Here is an 18,113-nt window from a genome sequence, read left to right as displayed (position 1 = left end):
ACTTTGGGAGGCCGAGACGGGCGGATCACGAGGTCAGGAGATCGAGACCATCCTGGCTAACACGGTGAAACCCCGTCTCTACTAAAAAATACAAAAAACTAGCCGGGCGAGGTGGCGGGCAACTGTAGTCCCAGCTACTCAGGAGGCTGAGGCAGGAGAATGGCATAAACCCAGGAGGCGGAGCTTGCGGTGAGCTGAGATCCAGCCACTGCACTCCAGCCTGGGCCACAAAGCGAGACTCTGTCTCAAAAAAAAAAAACAAAAAACAAAAAACAAACAAAAAAAAACCAAAAAAAAACCTGATCTGGTCTTCATAAAAGACGGAGAAGTTACTTTCCAGTGAGGGAGAGGGCAGAGTTCTCTTTTCGGCAGTAGCCAGGATCTGTATGTTTGGGAGATGATGGCACTTCCAAAGAAAGTTAGAAAGAAGGAATGGTTCCTCTTAAATATCCATCAGATATCCAAATAATTTGTGGTGGAAATACTCTATGTACCTTATTAACAGGTCCAGCTTAACCACGTATGAAGCTGAGCAATGTCCACAGTATAACCTTAATCAGCAAAGGCTGCACTGATTAGAAAATTGATCAACTGTGCCCAACTGCTGATGTAGATCAAGGCTGGGCAATCTGGCCTCTGGGCTGGAAAGCATTTCTCTCCTGCTTGAGAATTGGAACTCTCCTATTGCCACCCTGGTGCCTGTATTCAACAGATACCTTATGCCCACTCCATGGGTGGGTGCCTTTGATTATGATCATACTTCTGTTTGCCTAATACCCATAGCAGGTTAAAATGGCAATGGCAATGTAGAATTAACAAAAGGGAGGGAGGAAGGGAGGGAGGCAGAAAGGATTACAGAAATCCTACTTCTTTCTTTTAGGCCTAAGAGCTAGCACTTCAGTCTGGGTACCACCATACCACTCTTTTCTTAAAGATGTGCCCTCACTAACCCTCCCTGGTAAAGATACTAAAGGAGGGTATGCAACTCATATTCTCCTCACATATCACCTCCGCTTACTCCCAGGAGGCTTCACCCTGCCATTTTGTCACTTGGGGCTGTCCACCCACAAGTCTTCTATGTGGGGAAGGTAGGACTCCTGGTCTCCTCAGTGCCTTTGTAAATGAATGCAACTGCATTGATTACCCAGTGCCCACACCCAGCAGATCAAATAGGCAAAGAGAAAGCGAGTAAGGAATAAGGAGTTGTGCATTTCGGATGTACTTCTGGCGACAGGAATTTCCTGGCTCCTGGTTCTTTCCCTTCTGTATCAGTTTTAAAATCTGTTTCTCTTCCTGATAACATTTACATCCTCCTAATTTTGAGCTCTTCCTGGCAACCAGGTTTATGTCTCCCAGCTACAGTCCTCTAGGTTGGGAACTTGGAGGCATGAGGCTCCCTGAAGCCTCCAAAATGCAGTCACATAGTAGAGCTGCCTCATCATAAAAGGCAGGTGTAAGGACAAAGAAGGAAGGAGGGGGAGGAGGGATAACATGATAGTAGGAGAGATCTTTGGCTAAAAGCTAAGATTTCAAAGCTCTTGGTGCAAACTCTCATTCTGTCCCTTTTCATTTTTAAGGACATTTCTCTTGCCCATAGCTTCCAACCATACTTTAATGAACTTGTCCATGTCAAAGCCAGCTCTTCTTTTTGTCCATCCTAAAACCTCTGTAAAAATACCAACATAGATGTCCTCATCACCTGAGACTCTTAGGTCTCAGAAAGGGCCAGTGGGACAGCTTCTTTAGGTTGGCATGAGTTGCCAAGCTCCTGTCCAGTCTGCTCCTCTACTCTATTTTCTTCTTTCTTTTTATGAAGTTGCTTATGTCCCTACTTCTTTCCAGGTTCTGTGGCTTTTAGTTTCCCATGCTGACTAATATCTATGGATATTCATCTAAATTCTATCAGGTAGGGGTACTTGTGGGGAGTTTCCCTGATGCCTCTGTACAGACACTAACATAACAGTCCTGACTACCCAAGACCCAGCAGGTAAAGGAAGGAAAGAGAAAAGGAAGTAAGGGTGGGATCAAGGAAAGTAGGAGAGAGCTTCTCTCCAAAGAGTAGGAGTTTCCAGGGTACTGATCTATCTTTGTCATCTGCTCCATATTTTTCTAAGAAGCTCCTTTTACCCACAGTCTTTACCTAGGTCATACTAATTGAAGATCTCCACTGATAGCCAGCACTTGGACCTGGCCACCTGCCGTCCTCTAGGATAGGAATCGGGGGGCTCTCTGAAGGATTCATAAAGACATGAATACAACAGTCCTGGTCACCCAAGACTCACCCAGTAAATGGGCAGTGGAAAAGGAAGGGCATTATCTGGATCAGAGGAGTAGAAGGTCAAAATTGTAAACCTTTCAAGGCTTTTGGCCATGATTTCTCTCTTTGCAGTTTAATTTTGCTCTTACTTTTAGTTTTCACAGTGTTTTATTGTTCATAGTCTTCAGCCAGATACCATTACTTGAGCTTCCCTGTAGAGATCTTCATTTGGGGCTCCCTAAACCTTTGGCAAAGCATCAGTGCAACAGTGCCAATTCGACCTCAGATTCCAGCCCCTGAAACAATTATCTCCTACTGGTCCCTGTTGATTAGAGGAAAAGTTTTTCCTTTCTCTCCATCCCTGACAGGAACACACAGAACTGGCGGCTCGACCTCAGCCAGTCAGCTGTGATCACTCTCAAGACACCACTTCATGTCAGACAGGCCCCAACTACTTCTACTCAGGCTTCTCTCTGCACCACAGGCACCAACCTGCCCTCTGCATCCTTTGCATAGGAAAAAAGAAAAAAAAAAAAAAAGCAAAGCAGAAAATCGTCAAATATTCCTCAAAGAGTGGCTCTTGGTTACCTGTGTTTTAATCACTTAGGAAGCTGCTTTAAAAGCACAGATTATTGGAATGCATGGAATTAGCATCTTGAGGTGGGGCATGAGACCCAGTAGTCTATGTTTTAAAATAGTTCCCCAAATGACTTTATATACACAGTGTTGGAAAACACTGGTTGAGTACAGTCATTCATCAGATTACTGAGTCCTCTATTCAACGTCTCTGATAAGTGGCCTATTCTTGAATCCCTTCAATGATGAACACCTCACTATCTATGAATATAGCTCATTTTATCTGTGGATTACTATATTAGAATGTTCTTTTTACATTGATCTAAAATCTCTATCTCTGTAATATCCACTCTTTGATCTTTGTTCTGTCTCTTGGGGCCCCACGGAACAGTCCAGTCCATCTTTAAAATGTCTACCCTTCAAATTTTTGAAGACAATTATGATATATTCTGCTGCTACATATCTTCTTCAGGTTAAATAGTCTCAATTCTTGCAAACTGAGAAACAATTGTGTTTGTAAACAATCTTGTAAAAAATTATAGTCCTGTCCCTGTAGGTCTGCTCTTTGGGTAGTTTCAGATAAGAAAGTTTTAAGACAGGACTATGGACTATGGACTATGGGAAGCCATGGTTGTCTTCTGGATGTCAACTCTATAAGTGAAAATGTGCTTCAAGCACCTGTCCCTTAACTTTAACAACTTTCCACATATCCGTATTGTATGAATTTATCCAAGCCTCCTTGAATTTATTTATATTTTTCCTCAGTTATTGACCATGGTGTTCCCGACCTTCCTGTTTGTACAGTTGGCTGAAATCCCAGGCTAAGAAAATGGAGCAAAAGTGTTCTTAAGAATCTGGCTGGTGGGGCAGTTTATTCTCTCTGACGTTCATATATAATAAACTTCAATAATATGCTAATCATAATTACTCAATTGTGTGTGTGTGTGTGTGTGTGTCTGTTCAGAGGAAGGTGGTGAATAAAACATTTGGAAATCAAACTTCAAACTTCTTGGCAAAGGGGCTTTAATTTGACTCTTTTTATGATTATCTTATTCATACTAGCATGTTCAGGAAAGGGGCTGTTTATTTTATCTAAAACAATGTCTAATGTAATGAGGTTGTTTTTAAATATGAAAGATTTGCTATAAAATCTTCTTTCATTTGATATCGTATGCCAAAAGTGTAGATGGATTTTGTTTTTCAACATTGATTCCTCAAACTCATTTAAAGGAAAGCAAAGTATTCTTTGGAGAGCACATTTTTAATGAACCTCACATTCACATGCAAAATGTGAGTTTTAAAATTAAAAATAAGACCATGTCCAGAGCACCCTGGTCTCTAGGAATGATTCCAAATTTACCCTTGGCAATCTATATATTGATTTCTACTGCGATACAGTTGTTCCAAAACAATAATTTCTTTCTCAGAAACTATTTTTTTTTATCTCGCCTAAATCTCTCTCCCCCAAACATGTATACATATGCTATTTCTCACAAACAAATCTTAATGTGAACACTAGAGAAAACTACCTCAGTCAATAGTGGCCATGGTTTAATGTGACATAAAGCCATGGTCTTATTGTTCGTTGTTTTTTTTTTTTTTTTTTCTTGACCACAAAAATATTCTCACATCCTCCTTGAACTATTTTTGAATTCTTTTCTCTCTCCAAATAATTTTAAATTGCCCTCTTTTTTAGAAACCATCCCTGATGAAATCACCTGACTTGTTTATTTTCTGCATATTGGACTCAGGGGTATGAATGGCATTTCCTTTATTCCCAGAGTGTCTAGGGCAGACTTCTTTACTCAGTGGGTTGGAAAATCGATGTTACCGACTGATACAAGAAATAGTCTGTTAAATGTGAAATCCAAAACTATAAAAACTCTGATAGACAACCTAGGCAACACCATCCTGGACATAGGAGCAGGCAAAGATTTTGTGACAAACACACCAAAAGCAATCACAACAAAAGCAAAAATTGACAAATAGGATCTAATTAAACTGAAGAGTTTCTGCACAGCACAAGAAACTGTCAACAAACAGACAACTTACAGAATGGAAGAAAATATTTCTAAAGTATTCATCTGACAAAGGTCTAATACCTAGCATCTGTAAGGCACTTAAACAAATTTACAAGAGAAAAATAACCCTATTAAAAAGTGGGCAAAGTCCATGAAAAGACACTTTTCCAAAGAAGACATATATGCAGCCAACAAGCCTATGAAAGAAAGCACAACATCACTGATAGAGAAATGCAAATCAAAACCACAATGAGATACCATCTCACACCAGTCAGAATGACTGTTATTAAAAAGTCAAAAAATAGTAGATGCTGGTGAGGTTGCAGAGAAAAGGGAACACTTACACACTGTTGTTGGGAGTGTAAATTAGTTCAACCATTATGGAAAGCAGTGTAGCAATTCCTTAAAGAGCTAAAAGCAGAACTACCATTTGACTCCACAATCCCATTACTGGGTATATACCCAGAGGAATATAAATCATTCTACCATAAAGACACATGAACATGAATGTTCACTGCAGCACTATTCACAATAGCGAAGGCATGGAATCAACTTAAATGCCCATCAATGACCAATTGGATAAAGAAAATGTGGTACAGATACACAATGGAATGCTATGCAGCCATAAAAAAGAACGAGATCACGTCTTTTGTGGGAATATGGATGGAGCTGGAGGCTATTATCCTTAGCAAACTGATGCAGGAACAGAAAACCAAATACCACATGTTCCCACTTATAAGTGGGAGCTAAATGATCAGCACACATGAACACATACAGGAGAACAAGAGGCACTGGGGTCTACTTGAGGATGAAAGGTTGGAAGAGGAAGAGGAGAGGAGAAAAGATAACTATTGGGTACTGTACTTAATACCTGGGTGATGAAATAATCTATACAACGAACCCCTTTGACACAAATTTACCTATATAACAAACCTTCACGAACCTAAAATGAAAATTAAAAAAAAAATAAGAACAGGAATACGAGTTGAGTGTAACAAGCATACCCCTAACAGAGATAACAGACTATTTTTGCTTATTAAATTTAGGTATTAGATAATTCATTCAATACCTGACTTATTTCTCTTAGCATAGTGACCTCAAGGTGGATTCATATTGCCAAGAATGACAAGATATGTAAGTTTTATTTGTAACATACCTTAGTTTTAAAAAAACAAAATAAAATATTTCTCATAAAAATAATAGTCTGTAACCCAGACCAGACTCAAAGGAAGTAAAGTTAAGAGTCAAATAAATCAGGATATGAACACATAAGAATTTTGATAAAACTGGGAATTAAGACTCAGTTCTGGAATTCAGATTTCTCTAGGCATAGAAGATAACCACCTTCAGCGACATCTTCATTAGGTCACCACAGAGTATACAGATAGAAGATCAATTTTGAGGGCGGCTTACAGATAGATTCCTGCAATCAGAACTGGAGAGAAGTGCAACAGATTATCTCTATCCAAGCCCCTCTCTTCCAACAGGTAACATTCTAAACCAGTTAGAACAGAGGGAGGATAATGAGTTCCATTTTTATCATCCGTTGCCTGCATGCTAAAGCAATCCTGCTGAGGCACCAGAGTTGCAACCCAAACACAGAAAAAGGAAGCGTGCTTCCCTAAGTTTTTGCTAAAAGCTGGGGCCATTAACTAAAATAGCCAAGGCTTTGTATAAATGTGTGGTGTAAACAAGACTTTAGATCTTTTTTGACACGTGCATACATACATATACCTCCTCCTCAACTTCATTCATAATATCAAGATGAAACTTCGTGATATTAACTACAGATCTGCCCCCCACACCAGTTATCCAGCATCCCTCTTCCTACTAAAGCAGAAACAACTATTGCCTCAAGATTGAGATTGTTTAAGCAGGAATGAGAAGAAAACAGAAGAGAAGATGCCCTCATCTATTTTATTTCAAAATAGACTTTTAGAACGTTATAGCAGGTCAGGTGTGGTGACTTATGCCTGTAATCCCAGCACTTTGGGAGGTCGAGGCAGGCGAATCGCGAGGTTCAAGACCAGCCTGGCCAACATGGTAAAAACCCATCTCTACTAAAAATATGAAAATTAGCCAGGCTTGGTGGCATGAGCCTGCAATCTCAGCTACTAGGGAGGCCGAGGCAGGAGAATTGCTTGAACCCAGGAGGCGGAGGTTGCAGTGAGCTGAGATTATGCCACTGCACTCCAGCTTGGGTGACAGAGCAAGACTCTGTCTTGAAAAAAAAAGTTATGACAGTAAACATAGAATTGACATATGATCCAGCAATTTTACTCCTAGGTATATATCCAAAGAATTGAAAGCAGAGATTTGAACAGATGTTTGTATGCCAATGTTCATAGCAGCATTATTCACAAATAGTCATGTATTCATCAACAGATGAATAGATAAGCAAAATGTGGCATATACATACAATGGAATATTATTCAGCCTTTAAAAGGGAATGAAGCTCTATAACATGTACGAAGCTTGAAGACATTATGCTAAGTGAAATATGCCAGACACAAAAGGACATATTGTTCCATTTATATGAGGTACTTGGATAGGCGGATTCATAGAGACAGGAAATAGATTAAAAGTTACCAGGGGCTGGGAGGAGAGGGAATGAGAAGTTGATTAATGGTTATAGAGTTTCTATTTGAAGTGATAAAAATATTTTGGAAATAGTGATGATGGTTGCATAACATTGTGAAGGCAATTAATGCCACTGAATTGTGTGCTTAAAAGTGGTTAAAATGGCAAATTTTGTCAAATATATTTTATCACAACTTAAAAAAACTAACAATGTGATATAACAAAAACCATTATACCCTCTTTAAATGGATGAATTGTGTGATATATGAATTATATCTCAATAGATCTGTTTAAAACAGTTATAACAGAGACAATCTTCCCTTCAGACAGCTAACATTCTCCGACGCTTTGGAAAATTTCTTAACCAGTCCTAGCATACCTTTTCAGCCCTCATGACTATAGATTTCATTAGTGATTACTGAAAAGGGATGTAGGCCCAAAATCTGAGAGTCATCCTTGGCTCTTTCCTTTTGCTTATAAATGTTGTCCAATCCATCAGCAAATTCTGTGACTCTACCTCCAAAATGAATCGTAAATCTGATCCCTTCACACAATCTCCATCACTATGATTCTAATGTAGGCTACTATTCTTCAGCCACAGTGGTTATCTTCCTTCCTTTAAACATTCCAGGATTGTTTCTGCCCCAGGACCTTTGTACTTAGCATGACTTTTGTTTGGAATACTTTTCCATCAGATTTTCACATAGCTACCTCTTCTTATCATTTAGATCTCTAAGAAAATGTTACCTCCCTAACGAGGCTTTCCCTAAACCCTCCCTCCAACCCGAGTTCCCAGTTTAAAATATTTTTCTAACCCTAAGTCATTCTTTATCATTGCATCCTGGAGCACCTATCAGTACCTGGAATTATTCTATACATCTATTGTTTTAATGTATTTATGGTTTGTCTCCTTCCAACAGAATGCAAGCTCTTTGAAGGTAAGGATTCTGTCATGTTTCCTGTACTGTATACCTGGTGCCTAAATTGCTATGATAAACATTCAATACATTTACTCTCTGACCAAAATGTGAATGATGTTGAAGACTAGAATGAATCTGACTGCAGGACATAATCTAGTAGGCTTTTTGGGAAAAAATTCTTATCAACGTTTTGTGTGTCTAAGTTGCCTTTTCCTTTCAAAAGTGGAGTGCAACCAAGCATTCTAGTTAATTGTCCTTGTTAGTTGAGTTTTCGTAAGTCGAAATTTTACTTGATCCTTACGGTCAAGTTTTTAGGCTTCTGCATGATGGAGGACTGCAAATAATTAACCTACACAGGCTTGCCAGGTGAACTCAAGTAAAATCTAATTGAACAGATGGGCCTCATTCCTTTAACTGGAAGGCTATTAGATGATTTGACTGTGTCAGATAAGAAAAGAAAGTGAGATCCTTAGATGAGTTTTTCTAGGAAACAGAGTTCCAGAGTTCTCACAAAGATCTGGGGGTCTTGTGTGATGTTAATTACCCTGATGCTGTCTGTGAGAGCTGGCAGCCTCAGAAAGAATGGAGACTTAACCCCCTTAGGCTTTCTGGGCTGTGAAACGCTCTCATAAACAAGTAGGTTACCTTGGAGGACTAATGGAGATAGTTTAATAAAATCCATATGGTTGGTTACTTTGGGCAGATGGCCGGCATGCCACCTTGCAAGCACCTAAAGTTTCTAGATGGTCTTCAAGGGCAGCTCTAAATTGTGCATATTGAAGTTGTTGAATCTGCAGGCCACAAAGGAATAGCTAAAGATGGATCAACTAGGAGATGAGCACAATAGTAATATTTTATAATTAAGGGTAGAAGTGGGATCAGCAGGAAGGGGAAAATACTGAATGAGCTTTCTTTCTCTTCCCAAAGCCAGAAAAAGAAAACAAACACATCTCTTCCATCAAGAAAGCAGAGAGATTATCTTATTTTATTTTTGTGAAGTACCCCTCACATCTCTACAGAGCTGTGTCTGGAGAGTCTTTAGGTTTATTTTATTTTATTTAAGTTCCAGGATACATATGCAGGACGTGCAGGTTTATTATAGGTAAACGTGTGCCATGGTGGTTTGCTGCACCTATCAACCCATCACCTAAGTATTAAACCCTGCATGCATTAGCTATTTATCCTGATGCTCTCCCTCCCCTTGAGTCTTTAGGTTTTAATTGCTCTATTGCTGGGCCCTTTTCCTAATGTTTCTTGGGATTTGTAGACACCTTCATACTTTTAACGAGCTTTTGTGATATTAGCCTCTCACCAACCCCATAAGGACAGTAGAGCAAGGAATATTCTCCCTGATAAATGAAGAAACTGAGATCAAATATTCTGTACCCAAAGAAAAACAAGAAAGTCATCAGTGGATGTGGAACTAGAAACAATTTTCATCTTTCTCTTGTTCTTTCTAGTTTCATCCACACACATGACATAACCCTTAGCATGTCAGAAACTATAACAAGCCGTGTAATAATAGAGGTTTGCTGCATTTATGGCATTCACTCTAGCTTTATAGATGTCTTTCTTTGCCTTCTTATCTTAGAACCCTTTGAAGTTGTCAGAGCATGGGAAATGTCTTTTAAAAGTAGGCATAGATTTCCTTTTCTAATTGATCCATAAAGGGGAATAAAAACATAGATCAACCAGTAGATGATACAGATGCCTTAACATGTGCTGCATTAGAGACTCAGAGCAGCAGGATCCTGGTGCTGCCTTTTCTCCATTGAGCTGAGTGGCGTTCAGCAAATCACAATGTCATGTACTTCATTTGTCTCCTCTATGAAACAGGTGTAATGGTACTTGTTCTGGCTGCCCCAGGATTGTTGTGTGGATTATGTGGTAATGTATGTGAATGTGTGTTGAAAATTAATGGTCCACTAGATTGTGAGCTCCAAGAAGGCAGAGGCCATTTCTATTTTATTCATAAACTAGCTGATCTTCCTACTGAGGTTACAGGGAATCATTAACCCTGCTGCTAAGTCATCATGGAGCATACCCATAGATTGGCCCATGCTGGGAAGTAGCTCCATAGAAATAAACACTATCAGCTTCCCTGGAGGGAAAATCATCTAGCTATGTGAGATACCCAGATTTTAAGTTAATCTATCTCCAAACATGGTGAAAAAGCCTGTCTAGGTATTTTCAGGTACTTTGGCAAAAGAGAGGAATTTAATTTTGTTTATAAGATGTATGATCGTCAGTGCTTAGCATGAAGCTTGGCTCAAAAGTTACTGAAAGACTGCTGAATAAACAATGGAATATCAGGCATATTATTAGCTTGTCTTTATTGCTAAATGTTTTCCTTTCTCTTGGAAGCAGATATTAGATGTGTTTTCAGTTGTGTGCACAGTTGTCAGGTCAACCTCTACTTTTTTGGAGATTGTCCTTTCCAGACAGCCTGAGACTTACCTGAAAGGAAGCGCTATGGAGTCACAGATTCCTAGCTGCTGGGAAAAGCTAACGGTGGTCTCATTGCATCTTTCCCTTTTCCAGAGGCCTTTTTGGCCTGGCCTCAGCATCCTCACTTGTGGCTGTTGCTCTATCTCCAGTCTTGACCTATAAGGTCTATGGTTCTTGCTGTATATTATATAACATAGGAAAGTAAGACTTTAAAAAAAATAAGCATCAAAACAGCCATGTCAAAATTGAAAGACAGTTTTCTTTTTTTAAAACTGCCAAGTAGTATGTAAAGCAGGTGTTCCTGACCTGCTACCCTTAGTATTAACTCATCTGTTGCTGTTGCTGTTATGTGTTCCCCTAGTGCATGGTTTGGCTGTGTCCTCAAACATTTCGTCACATTATATGTGTCTTCAAACAAATAAAATTTGGCTGTAGTTTTCCAGGTATATTGTCTGTTAAGATCTTAAAATCACCATGGTGTTTGGTGAGAAAAATTTTTAACAAAAGATTTTTACATTTTGATGTGTTTCCTAAGGCAAGGGGATGGATTAAGTTGTCAGGGAGGTCTGTTGCGTACATAGCTCAGTTATAATAAAGCTTAAAGATTAATGGTTGATTTTCCAGATTATGTCAAAATGTCAGCATACTCTGCATAGGTGCACTTGTGGAAAGATTTTTCTCCCTTCCTGCATATACTTCAAAAGCCCCGTTATAGATAACCAATAAATATTGAAGAAATGTAGACCCAGTTGAAAATGCTTTGTGTGTGTGTGTGGTTGTGAATGTGGAAGCAGAATCTAAATGCTATTAGCAGGGACTACTTTTCAAATCAGCATGGCAGAACCCCTCCTTTTGCTGCCTGTGCTTAAAAAAATTAAAAATTATAATGACAAAGACAATAATCAAAGAGTCTTGTGTTGAGACAAAATATTCTTCATGAGTAATTCAGCTGTGCTTCACAGGGCTTACAACGCCTGTAACTCACAAGATAGGACAGTCCCCTTGTGGTCTCCTAATAAAGTTCAATTCTTCTGCCTTGCCTAGGGCACTGGAGCAAGTTGCCACTCTCTCTACTCCTCTTCTTTTATATTTACTTTCTTAAAGAGGTTTAAATTAATGTTAAACACTTCATTTTTTAAAAAGAATTCCTTTTATCCCCCAAACTATCTGTAATGGGGATATGGCCAAATATCTGGAAAAGAAATCTGGCATCTGGCATTGGGGTAAGACTCAAAGACCTCATCAGCTAACTGATCAAAACTAATACAAAAAGAGACAATTGACTTCTTATATGTGATATATAAGTTGTATATCAGTACGTTCTTAGAATAAATAAAGTATTTGTCTTAAGTCCTAAAATAATCACTGTAGTTATGCAGGCTCTGATATAGTGAAATAAGAGATACGATAGAGATAATGCAACTCTCTCCTTGGCAAATACTCTAATGACAGTTTTATAAAATTATCCTTTGAACTTATTGCCTTCATTGACATTATGGTGCCTCATTCTGGTCTGGTGCCTTATTTCTTATTTTAATATGTATCTTTATGCCCTATATACATGGAATTAAAACAGTACCATTTCCCCATCAACTGTCCAAACATATCAAATTGACATGGATTTAAATTTTTTGGGATTCTAGAATTACTGCCTATTTCCAGAAGAGAGCAGTTAAGCTCCCATAAAAACTTCTACCAGCATGGTAAATGATCTCCACATAAAATCCGAAAGTTTTGAGATTATCTCATCTCTGTTATGATGATTTCTGCAAGGTTTCTGGGTGTGGTATACATCTCATAAAAGAATGCACTATACAAGTCAGCCTCCAGACCTGGCCATTTTCCAAAAGTTTGCTTGTTTCAGAAAGGGTGGTATTTTCCCCCATGTTTCTGCCCTGTGTAGGTAAGGGAGGAAGCTGAGTTTAGTGGTTAGTACAATAGGCTGAGTCAGCAAATTTAGTTTCTTATTGTTGATGTGATTTGGTGAAAACCTTTGTCAAACCAACTCTGTCTAAATGATAAAAGAAGTCTTTGTTCTCTTATATGTAACTTTTGTAAACTTCATTGTGACTAGTGTCTTCATTGGTACTGTTCTGAAACTCTGAAATATCTTTCTGGGGTTTTTCTGCCTTGTGTTCTTTCAGAGAATCATGAAACCAAGAAGCGGCAAAGCAAGAAACAAACTAAACCAAATACCACGGCCTCAGCAGCCTACGCACACAGGTACACGCACAGGCATATCACAGGTTATACACGACCTGTCAGGGCCATTCACTCAGGTGTGAATAAGAAAGAAGGCCTCTGGAGTTGTGCCCAGATAAACACAAGAGCCTTGCATAAAGTTCAACAAATGAGAAAGAAAAATTGTCCATTATGGTATAAATAAAATATTGGACCTTTAACTTTTCCATTAGGATTAACTTTAGAACAAACGTCTCCCCTTCTTCCACCATCAGACATTTAATGTAAAAAGGGGAAAAATGTGATTCCTGTTAAAGTGCCTATTGGGGGCAAAATATTTTGTGGGATAGAATTTTCCTTAGCCAGGTGCCTACTACATTCTGTAACTTTGTTAAGCCAGCTTTGTCTGCAGCTGGGCATTACATGGCTTATGTCACATCACAGGCTAAGTACTTTAAGGGATTTAACTGAAGGATAAATATTTTAAAACATTTTAAAATAATTCTATTACATCAATGGAAAATAATGTTTATTGAACCACGATTAACAACACCAAGATATTTTCAAAAGGTTAAACATTTATCAAGAGGAAATTGATAAAGGAAATAATAGAGTTGAAGTAAAGTTAAATACTATGAAGTAAAAAAAGAAGTGAATCCATACTTATTTGAGTTTTAAAAAACAAACAAATAATGGCAAGAGAATACTGTGTTATATGATTCCATGTATAAACTGTTTGGGGTGTTTATGCATATAAATGTATAAATAATTACTTGAATGCATCTTAATAAAATATTAATATCAATTTTCACAAAACAGAAATCCAGCATCCTAGTTATTTTCTAATACTTTTAAAGGTCTGCAGGCAGAGAGAACTTTGGAATTACTTTTTCTTCCAGTTCCACCTTTTAACATGAATCTGTATCAGGTTAAATTTCCAAAACCTAGTGGAGAATGATCATTTCAGTGCAGCTTTCCAAATCATTGTAGCATTTCTCTGGGCAACAACAATAAAGCCGTCCACTTGTGTTTTTGGCATATGTGCTTCTACCTCTGGTTGAGATATATGGTTATATCCCAAGAGCTTTCCTTAGAGCTGCTGTCTAAGGAAATCAGTTTTCAAATCAAGAGAGTTAATAGTAATATTCCAGATGTCTCTTCTAGCAGCATGTATTTTGCTCCCTGCCTTTCCTGATGGAAGAGGTCCCTCTGTTCCACTGATTATGGGATTGTAAGATGACAGCTAGGGAAAGCTCAGAAAATGAGAGAAACAAATGAATCACTTAAAAATACCATCATTTTAATGGCAGCCTTACTCAGGACAAGTAAAAATGTCTGCAGGGCAATTAGAAAAGAATTTTATTTTATTTCTTCCTATCTCTTAGTGGAAGGACTAGAGGGCTGGCCCCAGGCTGTCTTATGTTATTACAATTTGGTCCCCGTAGTATTAGTATAGAGTGAGCTTGGGAAGAAATGAGTTCATATTATGTTTGTAAATGTTGCGTGTGATCTTGTTTCATCCTCTGAAGTTCATAAGGCAGGCTATCAGAGATGCCCAATGTGTGTGTGTGTGTGTGTGTGTGTGTGTGTGTGTGTGTATGTGAGTTACTATTTTTGTTTGTTTGTTGTTTTTGAGATGGAATCTCACTCTGTCACCAGGCTGTAGTGCTATGGCACGATCTCGGCTCACTGCAACCTCTGATTCCCTGGTTCAAGCGATTCTCCTGCCTCAGCCTCCTGAGTAGCTGGAATTATAGGCATGCACCACCACACCCAGCTAATTTTTGTATTTTTAGTAGAGATGGGGTTTCACCATGTTGGCCAGGCTGGTCTCAATCTCCTGACCTCGTGATCCGCCAGCCTCGGCCTCCCAAAGTGCTGGGACTACAGGCGTGAGCCACTACACCCAGCCAGAAGTTAGTTTTTAAAATTGCCTTTATGACTTGACGTCACTGAAGATTGAAGCGGAAGTGACATGACTGTGGCAGTCAAGTCCCTAAATAAAGGATGATGTGCTCTTGCTGGCTGGCATCTTTGCCCCATTGGATTTAAATGGCTTGGAGACCAATTGGCCGCCGGCCCCACAACCCTGTATTGTACGAATATCAAGGGTAGCCTTTGTTGGGTCTAGATAACATTTTCAGTATAAGCAGGTTAAAGAAGTTGATTTTTCTATGCTGCTTTTATAGTTCCACTTTTAGATAATCAACATTTGTGTGCTACCCTGAAGAACCACCTCACCAAGTCGTTAATGATGCCACCAGTGACCATTTGGGGAAACAGAAAAAGTGGCATGCCAGAACTAGAAAATGATTTGTACTTCCTTATGCTTAGAAATATCCAGTTCCCTGTCTAATCAGATTTTCAAAACAACTCAATTTCCATACAAATTATTCATTGGCTAGGAATTGATGAGCATTAGAAACCACAAACCAATCAGAATGTGGCAATAGCTTTGCTCAGAATTAAATGTTGATTCAAATCAGCTCTGGTAATATGATGCCCTTTAATGAAATCATCATTGAATGATTTAGTAGATGCTTTCCTAGTTTTTGAGAAAGACACAAAATAAGTGGGAGATGGGATCTGGGCATGGGAGCAATGAATATTTGGTCACACATTCTGCCTCTGTGCTAATAAATCTCTTCATCTTTTCAGAGAGCCTCCTTTTGCCTGCAATATGGATGAACGGCCTTTGAAAGTCTAATGGGGATTGATGCCATTTATTGATTACCATTTAAAGCACAACTTTCTAATCTCTAATTGTTTTTGAGAGAAAAATGCTTTCCAGTGGAACAAGTATCTCTTATCTGAGGGTCCAAGTCTGGTGTCTTGATGTCCTAAGTGGTTTATTACTTCATATAGAAACTTCTGGTGTCTTGATATCCAAAGTGGTTAATTACTTCATATAGAAACTTCTGGTGTCTTGATAGCCTAAGTGGTTAATTACCTCATATAGAAACTTCATGCCTATTGGGATGGTGATCATAAGCTCTGTTGAAGGTTGATATCAAACCAGATTTCCATGGAACTGATTATGTGTTGACTACTCATCAGATGGAAATCCCTGGCTTCTAGCCCTGATAAATGTGATTTCATGGGGGCAGGAAATTGTTTCTAAATAAGCTTATGGGACTGCCATAGTTGTGAGGGTCAAGGCCAGATTAGTTCCAGAGGGTCTTCATGTCATTTTGATGCTCCCAACATTGGACCCTTCTTCCCAGTTGGGGATTATGATCTGCTCAGTAAACAGGTGGTAGAGGTGAGATATGGATATTTTGAATCAATGAGAATTCTTGAAAGGGTCCCAGGACTAATACATTCTCTTTCAGGGAGTGAAAACAGTTTGTGGTTAATTGCTATAATGTCAAGAAACACACTCTTCCTGGTTTACTGTGAAGTAATTGGACAAATCTCATGACAATACATGTAGAAATTATTTCTTATTGATTATTTAAAAAAGCAGGTTTAGAACCACCATCTGTTTACTCTGGGCCTTTGAGGAAAAATCAGCAATTATATCTGTCATCGAATAACTTGATTATTGGTTGAAGAGAGTGACTAACTACTCCACCTACTACCCAAGTGGCTTCTGGATCATTGCTACAACTAGTTACTGTGGTTACAGTAGCAGGCAGTAGTAATATTATAGAATGTGTCCATTTTCTAATCCAAATCAGCATGTTTTTCTTGTTGGGGTGACTGAAAAAACATTTTAGTTCTTAAAAACTCTACTAGTATTCTTCCTTAATAGTCCTGTTACCACAGAACAAAGATCTTGATGGTTTATGTAAAAGTGGTTTGTCCCTCGTATTATCCTTCTGTTATTTCCTCCTTTCATCTTTCCTCTTGACAGACTTTACATAGCTTTATTAACTTTTGCTAGTGAAAAATTTACTGTTTCCCCAATAAGATTTTGCTTATGAGGAGCAGAGGGAATAAGTCTACCCAAGACATTAAAACAATTATCAGCTGTCCTGAAAATGAAATTATCACCATGTACACAAATACTTGATACAATTGTAATACATCTCAATAGACAACCAACATTTAAAAGAGAATATATAATTTCTTATAGTCCATTACTCCTCAGAGTCTTACAGTCAATTGCCTAACTTCTGTGAACCTCTGAGACATAAAAACACTGCTTTTGTAAAAGCTAGAAAGCAGAATAAATATTGTTTAGTTAAATCCCCTCATTATTCAAGTGAGGGGCCTGAAGCTGGTAGAAGTTAAATGGCTTGCCCAAGGACAAACAATCACTTTGTGGCAGGGTTGGGATTCAAACCTGGTAGTCCAAACTCAGTGCCCTCGACATGCAACTTGTTATGTCTTACTCAAGTCTTGGTTCTAAATGACAATGAAGTAGATCACCAACCAAGCAGCCCAGTATTTAAGATGCTCTCCTTTGATAACATTCCCACTCTTTCCCAACTCTCCCTTAAAAGCACTGTGAACTTGCCTTTGTGAGAAGATGATAAAATAAAAATCAGCAGGCTCAATTAACTGCAAAGCACTTACTCTGAAAAATTCTTTTGTTGAACCAGAGTCCAGGGTCCCATATGCAATTTCAGTCTGTTTAGCTAAGTCTTCAGCACTCTCTATAGGAGAAACCATCCTCTCCACAGTCAGGAAAGCAGCGAGATTGGCAGTATAGGAAGAAATTATGATCAGGGTGAAGAACCACCAAACCCCTCCAACAATGCGCCCGGAGAGTGATCTATAAAACAAAACAAAAACAAATCCAGACCCAGAGGGGCCAGATCTAAGTTTAAGAAATCCTTGTCTTTATTTCTGGAAAGAGGAGTGGCTTAAGTATAGCTGATGAAGGAGGGAAATAGATGATGTAAGGGAATTAAAACATTAAACAAAGGTCACATGTTAACAACAATACCCCATGTCATGATGGCATATTATGATGGTGCATGCATAATACTCATCAGGCCTATACACGTTTCAAAGCAGGATTTTCTTTTTAAAAAATGAGGTGGGGTCTCTCTATGTTGCCCAGACTGGACTTGAACTCCTGGGCTCTAGCTATCTTCCAGCTTCAGCCTCCTGAATAGCTGGGACTGCAAGTGTACTCCCAGCAGGATTTTTCCTTTTAATTACAGGAAAGAATATATATAT

General features: G+C 38.7%; 1 protein-coding gene across 3 annotated transcripts in view; it reads right to left on the bottom strand.

Annotated features, from left to right (window-relative positions):
* Positions 1–18,113, bottom strand: part of GRIA3 (glutamate receptor, ionotropic, AMPA 3) — a 306,486-nt gene that overhangs the window by 46,109 nt on the left and 242,264 nt on the right. For all 3 annotated transcript variants that reach the window (XM_012001497.1, XM_012001496.1, XM_012001495.1), the window contains exon 12: positions 17,505–17,703. In XM_012001497.1, the coding sequence (XP_011856887.1) occupies positions 17,505–17,703 (199 nt within the window). The remainder of the gene's footprint in view (positions 1–17,504; positions 17,704–18,113) is intronic.

The sequence above is a fragment of the Mandrillus leucophaeus genome, unplaced genomic scaffold (genome assembly GCF_000951045.1).
Source record: "Mandrillus leucophaeus isolate KB7577 unplaced genomic scaffold, Mleu.le_1.0 Scaffold661, whole genome shotgun sequence".
Lineage (NCBI taxonomy): Eukaryota > Metazoa > Chordata > Mammalia > Primates > Cercopithecidae > Mandrillus > Mandrillus leucophaeus.
This window is presented reverse-complemented; position numbering and strand designations above follow the sequence as displayed.